Source organism: Mandrillus leucophaeus, unplaced genomic scaffold, assembly GCF_000951045.1.
Source record: "Mandrillus leucophaeus isolate KB7577 unplaced genomic scaffold, Mleu.le_1.0 Scaffold50, whole genome shotgun sequence".
NCBI classification, from domain to species: domain Eukaryota; kingdom Metazoa; phylum Chordata; class Mammalia; order Primates; family Cercopithecidae; genus Mandrillus; species Mandrillus leucophaeus.
In genome coordinates this window covers 3,722,035-3,745,243 of record NW_012105365.1, presented here as the reverse complement: position 1 = coordinate 3,745,243, position 23,209 = coordinate 3,722,035, and the positions used below count along the sequence as shown (strand labels likewise).

Sequence of the window (23,209 nt, the reverse complement as noted above, 5' to 3'; positions counted from 1 at the left end):
AAAAAAAAAAAAAAAGTATATTGAGGTTCTACTTTGTGAGAAAGCGTGCCAAGGTGCTTACAGAGATATTGGCCCTTAATTTAGCAGGAAAGACTATCTGATTGAATTTCTTTTTCTTCCTTTTGTATTTCTCTTACTCATTCCCTCCTTTTAGAAAAAACTTTTAAAACTTTTATTATTTTGGTTGAACTCAAAAACAAAATGTAGGTAGTAAATTGTCATAAGAACATACATTTTACTTTTAAGAAATAATACAGGAATTTAGTAAGTAAATATTCACTTTTGAAAGTTAAACATATTTTGTCATAAACAGTGAAGGAAAGGGAAGAGAGCTGTTGTTTATTGGACATGTGTTATCACAAAGGTCTTTATGATCTTGAAAGCCATAAAAATGGCTTTCAAGATAAGGAGGGCGTTTCTTAGGTTGGTTTAGAATATCACTTTTCAACCGTTGACTGTACCTTGGAATGACATGTATAGCTCTTTAAAAATTGTTGATGCCTGGGATCCACTGCAGACCAAGTATATCAGAATTGCTGAATTTGAGGCACAGACATTAGTATGTTTAAAAAAGTTTTCCAAGGCAATCTGGGTCTAGTGGCGTATGCTTGTAATCCCAACTAATCAGGAGACTGAGGTAGGAGAATTACTTGACTCCAGGAGTTTGAGGCTGCAGTGAGCTATGATCGCATCTCTGAATAGCCACTGCACTCCAGCCTGGGCAACACAAGGAGATTCTGTCTCTACAAAAAATTAAAATAAAAATAGCTGTGTATGGTGGCACATGCCTATAGTCCCAGCTACTCAGGGGGGCTGAGGTGGCAGGATCACTTGAGCCCAGAAATTTGAGGTTACAGTGAGCCGTGACTGTGCAACTGCAGTCCAGACTGGGGAAAAGAGCATGACTTTGTCTCTAAGGAAAAAAAAAAAAAAAAAAAAGAAAGACTTCCCAAGTGCATTAGTCTGTTCTTGCACTGCTATAACGAAATACTTGAAACTGGGTAATTTATAAGAAAAGAGGTTTAGTTGGCTTATGGTTCTACAAGCTGTACAGGCTTTTGCTTCTGGGGAGACCTCAGGAAACTTAAAATCATGGCAGAAGGTGAAGGGGAAGCTGGCATGTCTTACATGGTCAGAGCAGGAGGAAGAGAGAGAGAGAAGGGGGAGATGCTACACACTTTTAAACAACCAGAGCTCCTGAGAACTCACTCACTATCACAAGAACTGCAAGGAGGAAAGTCCACCCCCCATGATCTGGTCACTGTGCACCAGGCCTCTCCTGCAACACTGGGGATTATAATTCTACATGTGATTTGGGTGGGGATGCAAATTCAAACCATATCAAAGTCTAATGTGGAACCAGGATTGAGAATTTTAGAAGTTTTTTGATGTCTTTAGTTCCAGCTTGATCTTCCATAATAAATCAGTAATACATAATGTGCCTTGTAATATATAGCATGCCTTGTAGTTTCCTGGTTGTGCTGAGCTGTTTGCCATTTTTGTGCCTTTGTTGTTCCTTTTTCTTGTAGTGCTTTGCCTTACATTGTCAATCTGAGGAGTACCAATGCATTCCTTGGTATCCCTACAGTTGAAGGACTGCTGTTGTATTTTATACATATATCTACTGTTGGACTTATACTCACTTTGTAATAATTTGTTTAGTACCTTCCTCTTTTGACTACGAGTTTCCTGAGTGCAAGAGCCATATCCAACTCATCTTTCTTTCTCAGGGCCTGGTATGGTTGGCACTCTATAAGTGTTGAATGGAGTATCGCTTATTTAATTATTACAGCAAATCTACAAAGTGTGTGTTATTATTTTTGCTCTTTAAGAGATGAGGACTTTCAGTTCAGAGACATGAAACAACCTGCTCTAGTTTATTCCACTGGTAAATAGAAGACCTAGAATTCAAATGTACCTCAGCTCTTTAAAATTTGTTCTTTAAAAATTGTGCTATTTTGTTTTGTTTCATTTTGTTTTAAAATGTCCTGTTGCCAGGCACTGTTCTGGTTTTTGTAATACTAAATGCAGATGGTTGGATTTCAAGAACAGTTTGGTTTAAAGAAAATATGTAAATTAGATACAATATATAATCAGCTTATGAAAACTACGGGTGTTACTGAGATGGAGAAGGGAGAGTAACATGGAGTCATAGTATAGAAATACGGAGAGAAAACACTAATGTTCTTACATTTATCATACCAATTTACATATAGGTAGACCTGTTGGGTAGAGCTGTCTTTTAACAGATGCCATTGTAATACAGTTCCGCTTCACAAAAGTAATCCCATATCTTGATGTGACCACAACAAATTCTAGAATGAGAAACTTTCATCTGAATAGAGATATAGTATCAATCTTTTGCAGCTCTTTTGCCAGAAGTTATCATAGGCTATGGTGGTTTTTCAGTTGCCTTTTCTGATGTAGAAAAGAGGGATCATATATATAAGCCATATTTGCTCTCTCTGTATATACATACACATATATATATACACATACACATATATATATACACACACACAATTTTTTTTTTTATTAAACTGAAGATGTTAGACTTCCAAGAATTATACTTGTAGTTTTTTAAAACTGAGCTGAAGCAGTCAAATGGCAAATACGTGTTTAGGATGCAGTACCTAAAGATTCTATTACATTCATTAAACCCTTATTTTTAATAATATTAATTACTTTCACAGTTATCTTATTGTATACTACCTTTTGATTGCTGATATTCCCACCCCATTGGTAAACATCAATTCGTTGTTCAGGCTGGGCTTAATTAAAAACCTAAAGTACCTCGTCTTTCTCATTGTGTCAAGGTTCTGATTCTACTATGAATGTTGTACTGCTAACTTTGCTTTAAAAATTGGCTATCAATAAGGCAGTCTTAAAAAGTTCCCTTGTGTTTGCTCTCTGGGATAGGTAGGCTGACCTTGGTTCATTGAATCTAGAAGTTATGAGGAGAAGAGTACAGGCTGCCAAGAAGCAAAATGCATGAGGAACATGAGTGTTATGTTAATTTCACATTTTAATTTCAGCTATTGGCCATGAATAATAAACAGGCCCCAGTCTGGGGATTGTATTATGTTCTTATGGTCCGAAAATTTCCATGATTCATTTTTGAATTTAGAAATTAGAATTATCTTTATGTAATTATATTGATTTAATTGATATATTTAATATGTAATTATTTATTATGTAATTATATTGATTTATTAAGAGTTCCTGCCATCTGGAGAGTTATTTTATATTTTTGCATTTTTCCCCTGTATCTTTTCTTTCACAGTTTCTATAAATGTCAGCCTCACTGCTTGTCTCAATCTCTAAAACACATACATACTGCACGCACATATTTTACCATGTCCATGTAATTTCTTTTCCTTAAACGAGGGATTTCAGTATATGTATTTTTAACTATAACTCTGAGTTTGTAAGCTTGTTATCAAATTGGCCTTAGGACATGGCTTAGGACATCAGCTGTGGTCATGTTATTGACTTTTCGATGAAAATGGAATTCTAAAGATTGTTTTTTATGTTTTGATTTTGTTGTCGTATCTTCTAAAAATGCTCTTCAGAGCATTTTCATGATACTGAAACGACTTCTATTATAATAATTATTCATTAGAACCCAGTAAAACCTGCAAGTACCTCCAAGCTGTAGAATGAAAGCAAGGAGTTGAAATATGATGAAAAAGGCCTACCAGCAGGTGGGATGCCTACTCTGCCACCACATATGTGACTTTGGAAGTGACTTTTGCCCACACTGGCCTCATTGTCCCTATTTATATACTAAGGATCTTGTATTACGTGAACTCTAGGAATTCTCTCAGTATTATTCTAATGCCTGAAGTACCTGTTTAATAGTTTTTAAAATCAGAATTCATTCTTATGTAGTAATTTGAAAGATGGCATTTCTGCAAAATTATGTTTTTCTAGTATCTCTGAGAGGTATTACTACTTTTTAATCTTCAACTTAAAGTTAATAAGTATTGGAATTTTTCCTTGACAGTATCTTAGCCTGTTTCCCCCCACCAAAGGAAAATCTTGGTATTATACTGGTTCTTTCTTCTCAAACATACCTTTTTCCTTAAACTAAAAAGGCAAGGTCTAAGAGTAACTGTCTGAGAACCATCCTGGCTCACTTCAGTGGTGTTGAATAATAAGCCTGATAATACAGCAATTTGGTGTAATTCATTTACTTTATTCCATCTCCAAGATAACCTTAAGAAGCAACCATATTGGCCGGGTGTGGTGACTCACTCCTGTAATATCAGCACTTTGGGAGGCTGAGGCAGGCGGATCACAAGGTCAGGAGATCGAGACTATCCTGGCTAACATGGTGAAACCTCATTCTACTAAAAAAAAATATACAAAAAATTAGCCGGGCGTGGTGGGGGGCATCTGTAGTCTCAGCTACTCAGCTACTCAGGAGGCTGAGGCAGGAGAATGGCGTGAACCCGGGAGGTGGAGCTTGCAGTGAGCAGAGATCGCCCCACGGCACTCTAGCCTGGGCGACAGAGCGAGACTCTGTCTCAAAAAAAAAAAAAAAAAAGCAACCATGTTTCTTCTCTTTGTCCTATTTATCGGCCAGAAACATGGGGAAGGTAGGTTCCTGAATATCGAAAGACCACACAAAATGCAAAGAAACCAGGCTCACATTTATTTTAGTGACCACCAACGCAAGTTTGGTTTGGGTGAGAAGTTCTGTGTTCTGGGTTTGATCCTTGAGGCCTCATGAGTTTCAGCCCTGCTGCTGGAAGTGTCTTGGTTTTAGCCAAACTGGGAGGAAAGTGATATTGAATACTGGTGCAGTCAGCTCATTGGAACTGCTTTTCAAAGTGTTCAGGGACAGTGCCAGTGATGCTGTATTAGTTTCCTGTTGCCTTTATAACACATTAGCAGAAACTTAGTTGCCTGAAACAACAACTTACTGTTTTACAGCTGTGGAGGTCAGAAGCCTGAAATAGGTCTTACAAGGGTAAGGTGAAGTATTGGCAGTGCTTTGCTCCTTTTGGAGGCCCTAAGGAAGATTCATTCCTTGCCTTTTCTAGTTTCTGGAGGCTACCTGCATTCCTTGGTTCCTGCCCTCTTCCTCTTAGCACTCTGATCTCTACTTCCACCATCAGAGCTTCTTCTCTGATTTTAACCCTCTTGCCTTCCTCTTATAAGGACTCATGTGATTAGATTGAGCCCATCCAGACAATCCAGGATAATCTCCCCAAGTCAAGGTCCTTAAAAATATCTGCATAGTCCCTTTTTCCATGTGAGGTAACATGTTCATATGTTCTGGATATTACGGTGTAGGCATATTTAGGGCTCATTATTCTCCCTACCACAGATTCCTTCTAGTTATTAATGTTGTTACCTGGATGTTGCCTCCTTCTGGAGGCCTTCTGAGACACCCTTAGTCCTTCATCTTCCCTGGTCATTCTCAACAGTATTTCCCTGTTTTATTAAGTCTGAGAATACTATGTTTATTTTCTAAACTTGTTTTTAACTTAATTGTTCATTTTCTGTCTCCTCTACTATCAGATAAGCTGCACAGGAGCAGAAATATGATCAGTTTTCTTCACTACTTTATCCCCCAAATCTAAATAGCTCCCAGCACTTGGTAGGCTCTCAGAAGAAGGTTATTGAATGAATCAATCTGTATACAGTCTAAGGAAGCTTGCCTTATTTTAAAGCTATGTTAACATACTCCTGTTCCTATTACTATCAATAATGCAAACATTCTTACTAAGCAGTAGTTAAGAATTCTGTCAATGGATTTTCTTTTGAATTTAAGTACATGAGTTTCTCTTTGGGACATGACTGAGATCAATAAAATAAGATACCAGATGTAAAATGGAGCTGCAGGAAGCAGAAAAGATAAGAATTAGAATTAATGCAGACAGTAAATACCTTGTCAAGAAGAATTTTAACATTACCTCGATTCAAGCTGTAATCATGGATACCAAGGTGACTAACATGTGGCCCTCGCGTTGTTCACCACAGATTTGCAGCATTAATATTTCTGATTCAAAGGAAATTGAGGTAAGAGCTTTAATAGTCCTACAAGAAGAATGGAGGAGGGAGAGGTTCATTTTAACTGAAACATCATTTCTGGTAAGCAGAGGCTCTTTCCAAAACATGGTTGTTAGCACTCTAGGAAACTCAAAGAGCTTTAGGTGGAAGGAGTGACGTTATCCATTGACATCACTTTAAAAGCAATTTTAATGGAAAGAGTGTCTTTCTGTAAGCAGTTAATTTATAACTGTTCAGTTATTGTTCATTTATACATCCAGGGAACTGATAACAACCTTTGAATGAATCAGGCGATCAGAAGATCAACTAAATACCTGGTGCTGATCATTACTAAGGTCTTGATGTGATATTGACCTGTAGTGAGGAGGAGAGGAGGAGGCTAGACGAGGTTGAAAAGGCTTCATGGAAGAGAGGTGCTATGCACTGAATTGTGCCCTCCCCAAATTTATATGTTGAAACTCTAACCCCCAACATGACTGCGTTTGGAGATGGGAGACCTTTAAGAGGTGATTAAGATTATATGAGGTCATAAGGGTGGGACCCTAATCCAATATGACTGGCGTCCTTCTAAGAAGAGAGAGAGACACCAGGCATGTGCACTTACAAAGAAAAGGCTATGTGAGGACACAGAGAGAAAACGGCCATCTGCAGGCCAAGGAGACAGGCCTCAGGAGAAACCAAATCTACCAACACCTCAACCTTGGACTTGTAGCTTCCAGAACTGTGAGAAAATAAATTTCTGTTTAAGCCACCCAGTCTGTGGTATTTTGTTTTGGCAGTCCTAGACGACTACAGGTGGAACTTGATCTAAATCTTGAAGGATGAGTAGGGCTGTTTCTGGGAAACAGCTTTGGTGAAGGGTCTAGTTTAGAAAAGGGCTCAGCAAAATTAATGAATGAAAAAGCCACAGAAAATGTTGGAGTGAACATAGCTTTTGAACTAAAGAGCAGAAGAGAGAACTGAGTGTAGGTGGGCTATGGGTAGGTGCTTATATACCATTATGCCTGGAGTGGGGAAGGTGATTATGGAAGATCCTGAAATCCAGGGAGAAGGGTTTTTTTTTTGTTTTTGTTTTTGTTTTTTTTTGATATAGTAGAAAATCTAGGGCTTACATTTGGGATTTTGATAAGGAGTCAACTTTAGAAAAATCAGGGGATATGATATATGGCAGAGGTGGAAATGAAGAGTAAGGTGTGGCTCCAAGAACTACCATAAAAAAAGAAAACGAAGATTAGTTGGGGCTGGGTATTAGTTGAGAAGAGTTAGGAGTGATAGTTGAATGGCTAATGAGGCTCAGAGGTACCCAGGTAATTCTTAAGTTTTGAGGTTTTATGAGGATTAGAATGTGTTAGCAACAGAATTACAAGATTCTCGCATACCTACTTCTTTAAAATAGGAGGATAGACTTTAAAACAGAAGAATTATCCTTTCTTTCCAAAAAGCCTTGTTGTTAATCAGACTCTCTCCTTTCACTTAATCTCATAGTTTACTGCGTGTGAAATCCCAGGGATGGTTGAGGTCCCCTGTGGCCCCAGAGACTCCTAAGATGTCCCTTCTGGGATGCGCTTGATCTCAGGGAGCAGCATTTCTGTTGGTCTCACATACTATGTGCATTTGCTCATGTGGCTTTTAATCTCTAAAATAATGTTTGTCACATGTTTCTCGTTTTAGTGATTATACATATTTATTTTAGAGGTTTGGATACTGTGGAAACATAAACACAAAAAAATCCAATAATTTGGAGTCCTACTGTTTGGATATAGCTACTGTTCATATTTGGTGAGTCGAATGGAACTCACAGTTTTGCTTCCTCCTTTCTTTTCAGTTAATTCACATGATTATTCAGTATGCAAATATTAATGCTATGGGAAGCACTATATTTTTTAGTTTAGAGTCCCTTGTGGTTTTCTCTGGGAGTTCCTAGGATAGCATAGGAAATAGTGATTTTTTTTTTTTTTTTTTTTTTTTTTTTTAACACAAGAACATTTGGATAGGTGATATTGGCAGTAGACGTGCAGAGGTTCAATTTTGCTTTTAGGAAGATGTGGAAACCTTGATGAAATTATGTCTGGTAAATTAAAACTGAAATACTATTTTTAAAGTATGTTTTTGTGATAAGTGAAAAAGGTATTTTGTAGAGGTTTAGATATCTTCTTTCTAAATATATCATGTTCACCATATCATTTTATTCTTAAATTGAGCATATTTTACTTATTTTCTTTCCAAATGTACAAAACTTTATTTTAAAGAAGCTAGTCACTTAAAATCAGATAAGATGAATGAAGTGCAGTCATCTTGGAAATGAAATGCTTAACCGCTTGAGGTAAACTAAAATAGTAGGGCACTTGTCCTCTTTGATTGGGTGGTAATTTACTTCAGATTGGTGAATGCTTGGCTTCTAAGAAGATGTAAATTTTACTTTAATATGTTCTCACTTATTCTCCATGTTGAATTATTTTCTTATGATATTGTAAGTGTTTTGAAATAAACATAAGAAAGAGTAATTGCCTAATTAGTATGGCTGAGTAATAAATAACCTTTTTTCTTTTTGATATTGTAGTTGACTCATGTTGACCAAGCAAGCTTCCAGGTTGATGCCTTTGGAACGTCGTTCATTCTTGATGTCGTGCTAAATCAGTAAGTGTTGAGCTGCACTTGCTTTTGTCAGATACACATTAAATCCACTTTCTTTTCCACTTGTAAAGTTTTTTCTTGCTATATTTTACTTCATCTTCCTATACCAGTTAAATATTACATTTGAAACTATACTTGTTGACTGTAGGTTATAAAGTCTGGCAGATAGCAAGAAATGTATATTCATTTGAAATTGAGCACCTATATTAGATTTAATAATGTAAAATGAAAGGCAAGAGTTACCCCAATATTTTTTGTAAGAATATCTATAGCTTAAGTTTCCTGTGAATGACAGTAAATTATGAAAATAATACTTTGGGTATTGAAGTATCTTCCTTGAGAAAATCAGGAAAAAGAAGGTTGCACTTTTTGATTAATGATTCAGAGGACTGGCTGCATGATAGGTGATGCTAAAATACCTGGAGTTCATTAGATGCGTTGATATGGTGGTGGATTTCTGTGAGGTTTCTGGTCCTGGAATTATCCTGTGAATACAATATAATTTTAGAAATAGTTGTCTACCTAGAATTTTAGGTTTGGAAGGTGCTTTTGATTTGTTGCTGGATTTAATCTCTTTCATTTGGTCTAAATGTAGTGTTTAATAAATCTGACTAGTTACTGTTCACTTTTTTAAAAAAGGATTTCTATCCTACTTCTGATCATGGGCAAGTAGGCAGATACCAGGATTCTGTCAGGCCTATGCTTCTGAGCTGGGCAGCATTGGGCCATAGTTTTCTGGAAGCATTTCTACAACCGTTCAGGAAAAAAGTCTGAGGCCAGAAATTCAGGCAAATTGACCAAGAGTGAGAATTAGAGCCTAAGTTGTCTGCAGTGGGGAATCAGCTAGATGGAAGACTGTCAGTTAATTTAAAAAAGCGTGTAAGAGGCAAGACTTAGGACCATGTTATCTGGATAGGTAGCCATTAGCCACTTGTGGCTGTTTAAATTTAAATTAATTCATTCAAATAAAATTAAAAATTCTGTTCTTCAGTTGCATTAGCCACATTTTAAATGCTCAATAACCCTCTCTGCCTTCACTCTCTCATCTACTTTACTACCTAGTCTCCTTCTCTGCTTCATTTTAAAAATAATACTTATCACCATTTAATATATAGATGAACTCTTATGACATTGTCATTTTTATAGGTCAAAGAAGTTTGACTACCATTATTGATGCATGGCCATCTAATATTTGATATTTTGATTATTTATTTGGTCTATAGTCTTTTTCCTACTCCTAGAATGTAAGCTCCTTGAGGACAGAGATTTTCTTTGCTTCACTGATATATCCTTAACACAGTGTAGGGGCTAAACTCCAGGCTGAGAGTCATATTGACTCAGAAACCAGAGGATAGGATTAGCCAGGAGACAGAGGTGAAATGACCAGGAGAGGAAGAGTGAAACAGCAAAAAAGAAGATAAATGTTTGAGACTAGCTTCTGAAAGCCACATGTAGATACTAGGTGTGATTTGGAAAGTCAAATTCTTAGGTCTCTATTTTAATAACTCCCTTCCATCCCTCTTTGAAATCATTGTCCCTGTTGCTAATCTGTGTTTTCTGCTTCCTGACGTTTGTAATTCCTTGACTTTTAATACTCAAACAAAGAATGGATATTTATTCACGTCCATTCTGGCCAAACTGCCTCACTTACTTTGGAGACATCCGAGTCCAAAGACTTTCTGTTCCTGAAGGAGACACACATATGGTCATACTTATCAAAGCATGAAGTTTGGAATACCGGGGTTGAAGCAAAATTTCTTTTGAGATATTGGCAGAAACTTCAATTGGGCATTTTTCTTTCTATTTCAATGCAAATTTGCAATTACAAGACATGTAAACAATTAAATAAGAGCATAAATGGAGGTAGCCTGGGCTGAGAAACATGCAGTGTGCTCATTTTTTTTTTTGCCTGGGATCAATATTAAACATAGGTGGCAGGTAGCTGTTATCTTTATACTATAAAAATCATGATGTGATACAAAAATGTTCATCTTATTTTTATGTAGAATGTTTTTGTTTCATGGTTTTAGTTTGTGTATTGTCTTAAGTTGGTTAAGGAGCAGGAACGTGAAAAACAATATGTTCTTTAAACTTTTTTTTTCTTATGAAGCAATTCTGGGGCTGTGGAACATACAGAAATTTTTTTTTAACTGGAGGAAAATTAAATAAGTCTATGTGTAGCTAGTTTCTGGTTGCAGAATGGATCCAATATTACATATTTTTTGATTGCAATGGCTGGAAAAGTATCATTACATAATGTTTCTTCTTAATGTTCAGTGAATAAAATTATCTATAAGTAGATTATACAAGAGTTTAACCTTTGAGTAGTAACTTCCACAGGAGGCTGATAAAAATATGGAAAGGTTAAAAATGAAAAGCACAGCCAGTTTCTGTTTCATTAAAATTATCAAGAAAAGGGTGGGGAGTAGTTTTTCTTCATGGGGTCATAGTTGTCAAATTTCACTCTTTAGGACAGATGTATTAACAAAATCAAACATATGGCCTGGTCTGGCCACACTAGTCCTGAGGCTGCATTGGACCTTTCCAGAGGTCAGCAATAAGTCTTATACTTTATTGTAAAACATTCCTCAGAAAGAAGAAAGCTCAATAAGGACATGTAACTATTATCTGAGCGATTCAGTCCAGTTTTTTTTTTTCTTGTACATCTCCTGTTCTTGAAGAAGTGGATAATTAAACTGCTCCAAACAATGCAAGGATGTTGAAAAACATTACCTTTCAGGAGAACTATTTGATCCTTTACAACAGGGGACCTGACAAAAACCATGCGTAGCCCCCCAGCAAAGAAGCAAGCACTGTCTTTGGACTGTGGTTGGTTGTTTATGATGTGAAATATATAACAATTAGAAAAAAAATCTTTTATAGCCTGCTTTTTTTGGAAGGGATTCTGTTGTACAGCTCTCAGATCTTGGATGGTCCAGTGCCTAAATTTTGAGTGTATTTTACAGATTCTCAGCTTCTTGCCTTATTTCAATAACGAAATGGTTTTTCTCACTGTATGATCCTTATAGCAGTCTTCTTTTCCCCCAGTTTTACAGTAAGTGGTGGGAGGACAACTAGGAACTGAAGCATGACAGATGTCAGCAGATGGGGTTGCCCCTGAAGAATGGGAGGTGGCATGGAGGTAGGGAATAGGGAGAGAGAGAAGCAGAAGCAGGGTTAGACAAGGAACTCCCAGATTCTGTTCAAAAGAGCACATTTAGTCTTGCTTTCTCTCATTTAGAGAAAGCATTTCCAATAGTTACCTCTTGCTTGCTTTACACTGTGGCCCTTGAATTTGTAGGGAAAGTAAGAATCACCATGGATAAAAGACAGGATCTGAATTCAATGGGAATTGAAAGTTAGATCTGGAAGAGTCTCATCATGCTATATTTACAGTGTGGCTGCTGATGATGATAAAAATAAGTGATGAGGATAAGATTATAATTAAATGATGATGTTATGTGATGATAATGAATAACAATAGATAACTCACTGTTATTAATAAATCTGTAACTGAATGCTTCGCTGTTCCACTGAATTCATTATGGTGAATATTTGTTTCCATCTACATTTAATACAAAGTTATTGTGTATAAGACAGATCTGTGTTTGGAGTAGTTTGGAATCCTTATGTTCATTTCATATATATATACACACACACACACATGCACACCCCATATATAGGAATATACATATACATATAAACATATATACATACAGATATATGTATACACACACACACACGTTTTCTAAGCTTCTAGTAATGCTAAAAGCTTCTCTAGACCCTGAAGACTTAGACTTGATAAGAAAGGAAACAAAGACTTTACTCTTAGGAAATTTGCATCTAGCCAGAGAAACAAACAATGGACATTTTAAATAAGGTAATTTCAGAGAGTGACAGTGCCATTTATAGAGAGTGCCTGGTGTGAGGACGAAAATAGCGCCTTCGAGAATTTGTTGTCAGGGACAGGCCATCTCTAAGGAGGTGGCATTGGAAAGTAAGGGGCCCCCATGCAGAGGGAACAGCAAGGGTCAGGGCCCTGTGGCAGGAACAAGCTTAGCATGCTTGAGAGACAGAAATGTGGCTAAGGAGGTTGGAACAGGGATAGCCAAGTTATTAAATGCGGATGGAAAAGTAGAAGGAACTGAAATATCTAGGGCCTTGTGGGCAACAGAAAGACTTTGGGTGAAAGTCTAAACAGAGGTTATTGATTTTCCCCACACCATTTGTTGCATTATTCACTCCTTCCCCTACTGGCTTATAACGTTTATTCATCAGATTCAGTTATTACATACATTTATTATTATTATTATTTTGAGATGGAGTTTTGCTGTCTTTGCCCAGGCTAGAGTGCAATGGTGCGATCTCGGCTCACTGCAATCTCTGCCTCCCAGGTTCCAGTGATTCTTCTGCCTGAGCCTCCCGAGTAGCTGGAATTATAGTGCACCACCATGCCCAGCTAATTTTGTATTTTTAGTAGAGACAGGGTTTCTCCATGTTGGTCAGGCTGGTCTCGAACTGCTGACCTCAGGTGATCCACCTCTCTCGGCCTCCCAAAGTGCTGGGATTACAGGCGTGAGCCACCACGCCTGGCCCAGTTATTACATATTTTAATGTTTTTTCAAAGCAATGTCTTCTGAAGTTCTATTCATTGATTTTTAGGGCTTAGTACCATCATACTATTTATTGTAGCTTTATAATGTGTTTTAATAGCTAGTATGGAAATACGTTCCATTATTAGTTTTCTTTTGCAAAATTTTCTTAGATTTTTTGCCTCTTTTAAAACAGAAATTCAGAATAATTTTGTCGTTCTTCCTTTACTGGACTGTCACTTTATTGAATTTATTGGACTGTCACTAAACTTATATTTTAATTTGGAAAAAATAGACATTTTTACAGTGCTGAATCTTCCCATCCAACATCACAGTGTATTTTTTTAAATGTTAAGCATTCTCTTATATGTCAGTAAAATTCAGTATTTTTGTTTTTATAGGCCCTGAACATATTTTGTAGAATATTTTCCTAGGAATTGTATTTGTTTTTGTTGCTACCGTGGATGTAATATTTTTCCATCATATTTCATAATTATTTATTGGTGTTATAAAGGAAAGCCATTGATTTGTGTTGCACCTTATTGAACTTTCTTATTTTTGCTAATGGCTTTTTATTGTTTCTCTTAGGTTTGAATGTAACATTCTAGTTTGACAATAACATGAATGGCAAATCATTGGAGTTTTTCTTTTCAAAATGTTGCTTACTACTATTTCCTACCTTAACTCTTTTTCTAAAAGTTTCTGAACTGTATGATTTGGTAATAATAGCATTTTTATATTGTGTTTTTTTGGTAATAAAAATAACTCTTGTTCATTGTTAAGTAAGTAGAGTGTTGATTATTGATTTGTGAGAGCTAGTCTTTATTTGTTAAAGCAGTATCTTTTATATTTTAAGGAATAGGTATTAGATTTTATTGAATGTTTGTCTAGTCAGTTAAAGCTTCCAGGGCTAGTCGGCTTTCCCATCGGTGACACTAACCCTCCACAACAAGGCCTTTAGGTAGGTTTGGATTTTATCAGTTGACCTGTTATTATGATTTATTATATTAATGTTTCCCATTATTAAAAATTATTCTCAATGCTGATAATAAACTTGATTTTGTCATGTTGGATAATTCATTGTTTTGTCCCATATGTTGCTGGCTTCTCTGGTTGTAACTATGAAGTAGAATTACCATTCCTATTTTTTATCTTAGTTATTATGGCACAAGCCCCTGCTGACATTCTTGGTGTAAATTAATTATATTCCGTAAGTGTTTCCTTTAACTATTTCTGAGATTGGTCTCTAACTTTTAATTTTATAATCACATTCCTGCCACTGATAGATCCCCCTGCAGAGACCTGCAGACAGCTGGTCTGCTGGGCAGTTTCCCTTCACTAGTGATGCCTGCTAACATCTGCCAGAGTGGTTTCTTGAAGAACCCACAAGCCCAAACCTATCTACAGGCCTTGTTATGGAGAGTTGGTGTCACCAATGGGAAAGCTGACTAGTCCTGGAAGGTTTTTAAGACAGAAATCTTTGATAAATAATTTTTTGATTTCTATTGATATATTCATGTTTTTCTACTGTTTTTGAGCCCAACTTTGAGAAATTATAGTTTTGCAAGGAATTGTCCACACCATGGAGTGTTTTACCTTTATCCATATTTATCTGTGTGTGCTTCTCGGAAAATAATTTCTAAAATTTCCCCTGTTCCTGTTCTTATATCCTCTTTCTGAATCCTATTTTTATTTGTGGTTATCTTACCAAATATATAAACTTTTAGGACCTTTTTTTTTTTGAGACAGGATCTCACTCTGTCACCCAGTCTGGGAGTGCAATGGCCTGATCTCGGCTTACTATAGCCTCAACCCCCTGGGCTCAAGCAATCCTCCCATCTCACCCTCCTGAGTAGCTGGGACTACAGGTCTGCACCAACATGCCTGGCTAATTTTTGTATTTTTAGTGGAAACAGGGTTTTACCATGTTGCATAGGCTAGTCTCGAACTCAAATGATTGCCTGCCTCAGTCTCCCAAAATGTTGAGATTACAGACATGAGTCACCACACCTAGCTTAGGAACATATTTATTGTGTACAATGAAATAGTTTTTATTTTTTTAAATAATTTTATTGGCTGGGCGCAGTGGCTCATGCCTGTAATCCCAGCACTTTGGGAGGCCAAGGCGGGTGGACCATGAGGTCAGGAGATTGAGACCATCCTGGCTAACATGGTGAAGCCCCATCTCTACTGAAAATACAAAAAAATTAGCCAGGCATGGTGTGGCGGGTGCCTGTAGTCCCAGCTACTCGGAGGGCTGAGGCAAGAGAATGGCGTGAACCCCAGAGGCAGAGCTTGCAGTGAGCTGAGATTGTGCCACTGCACTCCAGCCTGGGCGACAGAGTGAGACTCCATCTCAAAAAAAAAAAAAAAATATTTTTTATATTTCATAAAAGTCACCCATTTCAAGTATACAATTCAGTGATTTTCAGTACCTTTACTGAGTGGTGCAGCAATTACCAAAATTCAATTTTTAAATAATTTTCATTTCTCAACAAGATTGTTTATTGCCATTTACATGTAAACCTCATTCCTGGTCCCAGCCCAATGCAATCACTAATCTACTTTCTGTCTTTATAAATTTGTCTTTTCTGGACATTTCTTATAAAGGGAATTATACACTATGTATTCTTGTATCTGGCTTCTTTTACTTGGCATGTTTTTGAAGTTCATCTGTGCTGTATGTGTCAGTTCATTCCTTTTATTACTAAATATTATTTCATTGTATTGATATATCACATTGTGACTACCCATTCACCTGATGGTGGACATTTGGGTTTTTTCTAGCGTTTGGCTAGTATGAATAATGTTGCTATGAACAATCTGTCTGTGAAGTCTTTGTGTTCCTAGATGTTTTCATTTCTCTTGGATAGATACCTAGAAGTGGAATGGTTGGATCATATGGTAGTTTTATGCTTTGAGAAATGCTAAGCTATTTTCCAAAGTGGACTTTTGATTTTTTAAAATGGTGCTATAACAGCTGTTTTTCTATAAATTCTATTTTGCAGGAGGGATGATGTCAAGTATAAATAGTTACTAAGGCTTCAGGTTTTCAGTTTCATGTCTCCTGCAAGTCTGGAAAGAGTTCCATACTTCTCATGGCTATGATCTTATGTTTTTGATTTATAATAAAACTCTACTTTTGAAATCTATGTTGAACTTTTGAAACTTTTTAAGGGGTGGGATTCTACTATTGGTGGAATACCTTAAGGAGCATGACAGAGGTATGGCCAATGGCACTGAGAGTGCAATGGAGCTTTATTGAACAGAAGTATACTATCTGCTGGAGATTGTTATAGATCATTTTTCTACAGACACTAACCTTTGCTCATTGTATATTTTTACATTGTAACTGATGAAAAGTCATTTACTTTAAATACTTTTAAAATATTGAAGTCTAACATATATACCAAATAAGTAACATACATGAATAATTTTTAAATAATTATTGAGAACCAGAATAATTATTAAGATAACTCTACCCAGGTATGAAACATTACCAGTGTTCCACAATCCTCCAGTGTACACTCTCCCTCCCCACTATTGGAAACAATCACCCTGACTTCTGTGATAATCAGTTCAGTGATTTTTCTTTATAGTTTTATCACTTATATATCCATCCCTAAACAAAAGGTACATTTATTTTTCCCTTTTTTTTTTGAGACAGAGTCTCTCTCTGTAACCCAGGCTGGAGGGCAGTGGTGCCATCTCAGCTCACTGCAACCTTTGCCTCCCAGATTCAATTGATTCTCATGCCTCAGTCTCCCGAGTAGCTGGGATTACAGGCGCTTGCCATCACACCCAACTAATTTTTTTGTATTTTTAGTAGAGACAGAGTTTTGCCATGTTGGCCAGGCTGGTCTCAAACTCCTCACCTCAAGTGATCCACTTGCCTTGGCCTCCCAAAGTTCTGGGATTACAGACGTGAGCCACTGCGCCCAGCCTTTCTCCTTCTTTTAAAATAATTGAATGCAGAATGGACTTGTGGATTTTTATTTATGTGATATTTACACTCAATTTCAATCATGTTTCTTTGTGATATTCAAATTTTTCTAAAGTTGGCTTATAGAAGCCCTTTTGATTTCTGTGTTTTTTTTGACATAACCCTATTAATCTTTAAGTGCTTCTTTGTATTCTGGGACAGGAAGAGAGCCTTCTTGCTTTCTGGGATAATCAGATTGACTTTTTATTATATCTTAGAATTGATTTCTAGTTTTTTATGATGACTAGTTTATAGACTAATCCTTGTCTTCATTTCCCTGTTTCAGTTGTTTATTATCATCTTAACTTATTATATTAAAAAATGCCAAAGACTGACAGCTATCACTATTCTTATTTTTAATCAAGTATTGAACCAACACACAAATCAGTGACAAGCATTTCAATTCTTTGACTTTTGGGTGGATTGCTTTGCACATATTAATTAAATTGAGTGAAATATAAGATCTCAGAAATAGCTGTTTTTAGAATGCCGTGGTAGTTAACTATAGTGAGTTTGAGGTGGTAATCAGGATTTTAAAGAAACATTAGAATTTTAAAGGGGTAAGTTCTTACTCTTCCCAAGATTGAAACACTCTTAAAACTCACTAGTGAAATCCTTAATCTGTTTTTCTCTCACAACTGAAAGACATTTGATCAGAGATAAGTGAACCTTAATCAGATTCAGCTCAGATCAGAGAAATTATCTCTGTGTTCAAGCCACTCTTGACCATTTAGAGGAAACAGATATTTATCTGGTGATCTATAGTGTGAGATGGTATCAACCCAGGGAAAGAATGAGCAATCTTGCCTGGTTAAAGGGCTTCTGATAAAGTTTCATAGAAAAATTGGTGTTCTTTGTGGCTTTCAAAACTGTGTAAGATTTTGCTACAGCAGGGTTATCTAAAGCAGAGGAAAGAGATGGAACATGGATATAGTGATATGAAAGTGCCCCCGGAGAGTTATATGAAGTTCAGGGGCCTGGGGAGGGCTGGGAGACTAAGAATACCTTGTTTGGTTGGGGCCTAGGGAAGGTGTTGATGACTCCACTAACAAAGGTGTTGATGGCTCCACTAACAAAGGGGAACTTCATTTCGTTGGTAATGGAGGACTGTCAAGGTTTTTAAGTGAATGTTAAGGTTAGTACATTTTTCAGGAAGATAACTTTGATAGCGGTATGGAAGTTTGATTAGTCATGAATATAGACACTTGATATGTTTTGAAATATTGAATAAGAAGCTTACTTTGATTCATGGTTTTGATTATCAAAATAATTCCTGATTTCCATAGGTGGTATTCATTTTTAGTTCTACTATAAGTGGAGATTTTGCTTATTCCTATTATTGCTTACTTATTCATAAATTGTTTTTCTATAGCACACTTTCATAATGCTTTGGACTGAAAGTAACAAAAAAAGTCTGACTCAAGGATCTTGAAAGGAGATTCATGATCTCCTATAACTGTAAATCCAGAGGTTGTGCAGCCCCAAGTGTGACTCCAGCCATGCTACTTTGTCATTCTTGGGTCCAGAGAAGACAAAAAGACCACGTCTTCCTCTGACTCATTGTAGGGAACCAGGGAACCTTTTCACCAAAACTTCAGAGGTCTCATTGGCCAGAACTGGGTCAAAACTCCTCTTAAACTTTGGTAAAGAAAAAGGTACCGCTGTGATTAGTTGATACTAGTCAGGATTACCCCAGAAATGGGGTGAGTTCACCTTTCCCCGAGTCATATAGGAGAAGAGAGGATCACTGACCAAACAGGGATGTATTGACTAGTGGCATATGGGGTGGATATTGGAGAGATAGCCAGAGAGTCTGCCAAAGAGAATTTTGGTAAAGGTAACCTTGAGGAATAAATAGACTTGAGTGCTATTGTGGTACTGCTGCTGAGTTCATTCCACAGCCTTGCTGAAATGAGAACCCTCTGTCTACTAAATGTATACCCCTTTACACTTGATCCAACAGGTGCTCCTTTTATCAAAAATAATGAGGCATGCAACAGTAAAACCTGGGAATTCGTACTGAATTTTATTTATTGGTTATCTTTATATATCTTATTATTCATCCCCACTGAGATCCTGTAATAAATTGCTTTAATTTTTTTTTCATTTTAGTAACTTCTACTGTAAATAGAAGAATAATTAAATTAGAAGTATTGAATGTCAGACTGTGCAAGAATAGCCCTGGGCACAATGTGAAATTTAGTTCTTCAGCTGACTTACTCTGGACACCACCTGAACCTATAGCTTCCCTCTGTCGGAAAGTCAGTATGCCTCAGGCCATTCTAAAGGTCCTTCCATCACCTTACCTGTCACGTGCATTCTCTTCTTCCTTCTGCCGTGCAGTGTGGTCACCCTGATATCTTGGTTCTGTTGATTACGTCTTCTCTGATAAATCAATTCATGAAGATAAATTGGTTGGTTCTAGTCCCCTTCTCAGTCCATGTATGTGACTTCTTGGAGATATTCTTGCCTCTTTGGGGTAACTCAAAGGATTGACTCCAATAGGTGATATTTTAGGACAGGGAAAGATTTTGAGTACTATGATGTCTCTTAAACTTCACTGTTCAAAAAGCGATATATACACAGAACTAGCCCTACTAAAAGGGTTATTTGAGCCCATGAAGCCATATTTACACTAGACTACTCAGAGAAATTCCATACATTAAAGCAATAATCATTTGGAGAAAAAACAAAATCAGCTTATTAATAAATAATAAAATTGTTTATAATCAGTAATAATAATCATGAAAGTGTCTGAATTTTCTGATATAAAGAATATACTAAAAATCCCTCTTTTTACAAAAATTGTGTTGTGGCTTTGTTTCACGTTGTGAAAATGGTTACTGTCATTCTTTAGCCAAACTTTGACTGTGGAGATCTGATAGCCTTGTTGTCACTTGAGTAACCTTTTTCCCCATTACTTTCTCCCTTTCTGGATCTAATTCTGATGTGGGTCTAATTCATATCTCTTCTTTTTAAAGTGTTCTTTATTTTTCTGATCCCACCCTGATTCCTCCTGTAGGCTATAGCTCAGATTATAACAGACAACAAAGCTTAATAGAGGTCACAGAAACTTCCAGTTCTCACTTTGCTATGTACCTTGCATTTAAAGTGTGTAATCACAGAAACTGCCAAGTTTATCACACAAGTGGGTCTTCTTCAATGCCCATGTGGTGAAATGGCTTTGAAACAGCTTTCTAGCATGTATTTTTTAAGGGCTTTTAGTTAACTGGTAACACATAGCTATGGATGTGAATACCAAAGGATTTAGAGAAATAACAGATATTAGTCTATCCTTCCCTCTGCAAAAATGATCTTGGGAATCTAAGTGCCTGGATGGAGTGGCATAGGATTTTCTCTCATGAACACCATTGATTGCTATTAGGCAGTGTCTAGAAGGGCTTTCCTTTTGATATCCTTTTCCAAAGCTAACACAGGCCATAAATTAGCGTGCAAACCCAAGGACATCTTACCTTTTGTGACGGGTTATCCCAGTCATGCAAACCACTGGGCTAGGAAAACAGTTAAATGAGGAAGACATAGTTTCCACCATGTCTTCCTCATTTAACTGTTTTCCTAGCCCAGTGGTTTCAACCCTGGCTACACATCATAATAACCTGGGGAATTTTAAAAACTCCCAATACCTGGGTCCCTTCCTACTCCGATAGACCAGATAGTGCAGTGGTTTTCCAGAGTGGTCCCTGGGACCAGCAGCATCATCGTGGGAAACTTCTTAGAAATGCACATTCCAGGTTCTCACCCAGACCTACTGAATCAGAATTGCTGATGGATGGGACCTAAAAAACTGTGCTTTTAGAAGCTCTCTGGGTTATTTGGTTCAAGTTTGAGAGCCACTGATCTAGTGTTTTTCTGCATGACATTCACCTGCTATAGTTTTTTCTCACTATCTTGATGTAGTCCAAACCTCAACCCTACACCGATATGCCACTCATTCCCTTACAGATATTTGAATAGGAATGTTTTTAAAATTCAATAATTAAAACTGTTCTTACTTATATTCTAATAAACATAGTGTCTTCTGGATAAATACTGTTGAAAACCATGACCAGATGTTTGTTTGTTCTAAACATGTTTGGCCATTATGAATAACATCAAAGAAGATTCCTACTGGGCCCTCTGTAACTTTCTGTGACCTGAGATATTGCACTCTTAATCTGGAAATGTGTTAATTAGCTACTCAGTCAGTCACTACAGGTTTATTTTGCAATAATATGGACATGGCCGTGGCACCAGGTTATTGGGATTTTAGATCCAATAGGAGGCACAACTTTCTAGAAGTTTGTAATCATGGGGGCAGGAAAGGCAGCACAACAGGAAACCTCTGGCAATAGATGTGCTGGTTGGCTGGTTAATGTACTGTGTACTTTGTGATGTCTTAGCTTTGGCTTCCATAACAAAAATACCATAAGGACTGGGTGGCTTAAAAACAGAAATGTATTCCTTACAGATCCAAAGGCTGAGGAGTCCAAAATCAAGGTACAGGCTGATTCTGTCTTGTTGAGGGCCTTCTTCCTAGTTTGCACATAGCTACCTTCTTGCTGTATCCTTGAATGACAGAGAGAAAAATAGTTTTTCATGTCTCTTCTTCTAAGAGCATGAATTCCAATCTACTGTCATGACCTAATCACTTCTCAAAGGTCCCAGCTCCTGATATAATCACATTGGAGGTTAGGATTTCCACATCTGAATTTGAGGGGGAAGCAAGCATTCAGTTCATAACACTGAAGGGAATGTTATTGGGACATGCAGCCTCCCAAAGTGATCAATGTGAGGTTCATATAGTAAAAGGTTTACCCCATAAATTCTGGGGTCACGATACCTTGTATTTGTTGTGCCAATTGTGGATATTTCATTAGATGGTATCTGTATCAACATGAGAGGCAGTGTTACCAAATCGGTTCACAGCATAGACTTTGTAGCCAGGCTGCCTGGCTTTATCCCACTTACTGTGTGATCTTGGGTAAGTCGGTTAACTGCTCATTGCCTAGATTTATCCACTTGTGAAATAGGAGTGGCAGTAGTGCCTATTTTATTGGGTAGCTGACAGGTTTAATGAGTTAATGCATATGAAACACCAAAAACAGTGCTTGGCATGTGGAGGTGCTCAGTAAGTGTGTAGTTATTATTAGCTAACAGAGGCCCTTTCCTTTAAAGGGTTGCCATGAGTTCAGCTGTCTTGAAGGAACTGTTTAACTCTGAAAACGTTAGGACTGAAAGGGAGTTAGGCAGTGAGATTACTATTGGAGTTTGTTTGTTTGTTAAAAGCATATCTAATAAGGTTTTACTAAAAGTTTCAAAGCCGTATTCATGTTTATTAACTTGGTAAACCTACTGACTATATTTAAAGAACAGAAATAAATAGTTCTGAATCTCTTCAGCGCAATTTTAAAACCCCCAAAACTCTGAAAGCAGTAGTAACATTTTGTAAACTTGGAGCACCTCATTTGGCAATAAAAGCCTCACGTAATATGCATGAATTAGTTTTGTATTGCTGCTGTTAACTTTAGCTGCTTAAACCAATACACATTTATTATCTCATAGTTTCCATGGGTCAGAAGTCTGGGTACAGTGAAGCTCAGATGGATTCTCTGCCTAGAGTCTCACAAGCCTGAGTCATCTGGTCTATGCTTCTGTGTAGAGGCTCTGGAGAAGAATCTACTTCCAAGCCTTTTTAGGTTGTTGGCACAATTCAGTTCCTTGAGATTATAGCTGAGGCTCCCACTCCTTTGCTGGCTGTTGGCCCTGGATTATTGCAGGGGCTGCCTGCATTCCCTGGGTGGTAGTCCCCTTCCTCCACTTTCAAAGGCAACAGGGGTCAATCAAGTCCTTCACAGGCTTTGAATCTCTCAAACCTCCCCTTTTGCCTCATCTCTCTTCTGCTATCTTCCTCCACCATATCTTTCCCACCAACCCTTTTGCCTTCCTCTTCTGCTTCTAAGGGCTTGTATCAGTCAGGGAC

The 23,209-nt window shown here is 37.2% G+C and overlaps 1 protein-coding gene across 6 annotated transcripts in view; it reads left to right on the top strand.

Moving 5' to 3' along the window:
- The window catches only part of ADAM22 (ADAM metallopeptidase domain 22), a 255,952-nt gene that overhangs the window by 36,412 nt on the left and 196,331 nt on the right, over window positions 1-23,209 (top strand). For all 6 annotated transcript variants that reach the window (XM_011996033.1, XM_011996032.1, XM_011996031.1 and 3 more), the window contains one exon: window positions 8,582-8,658. In XM_011996033.1, coding sequence (XP_011851423.1) covers window positions 8,582-8,658 — 77 coding nt within the window. The remainder of the gene's footprint in view (window positions 1-8,581; window positions 8,659-23,209) is intronic.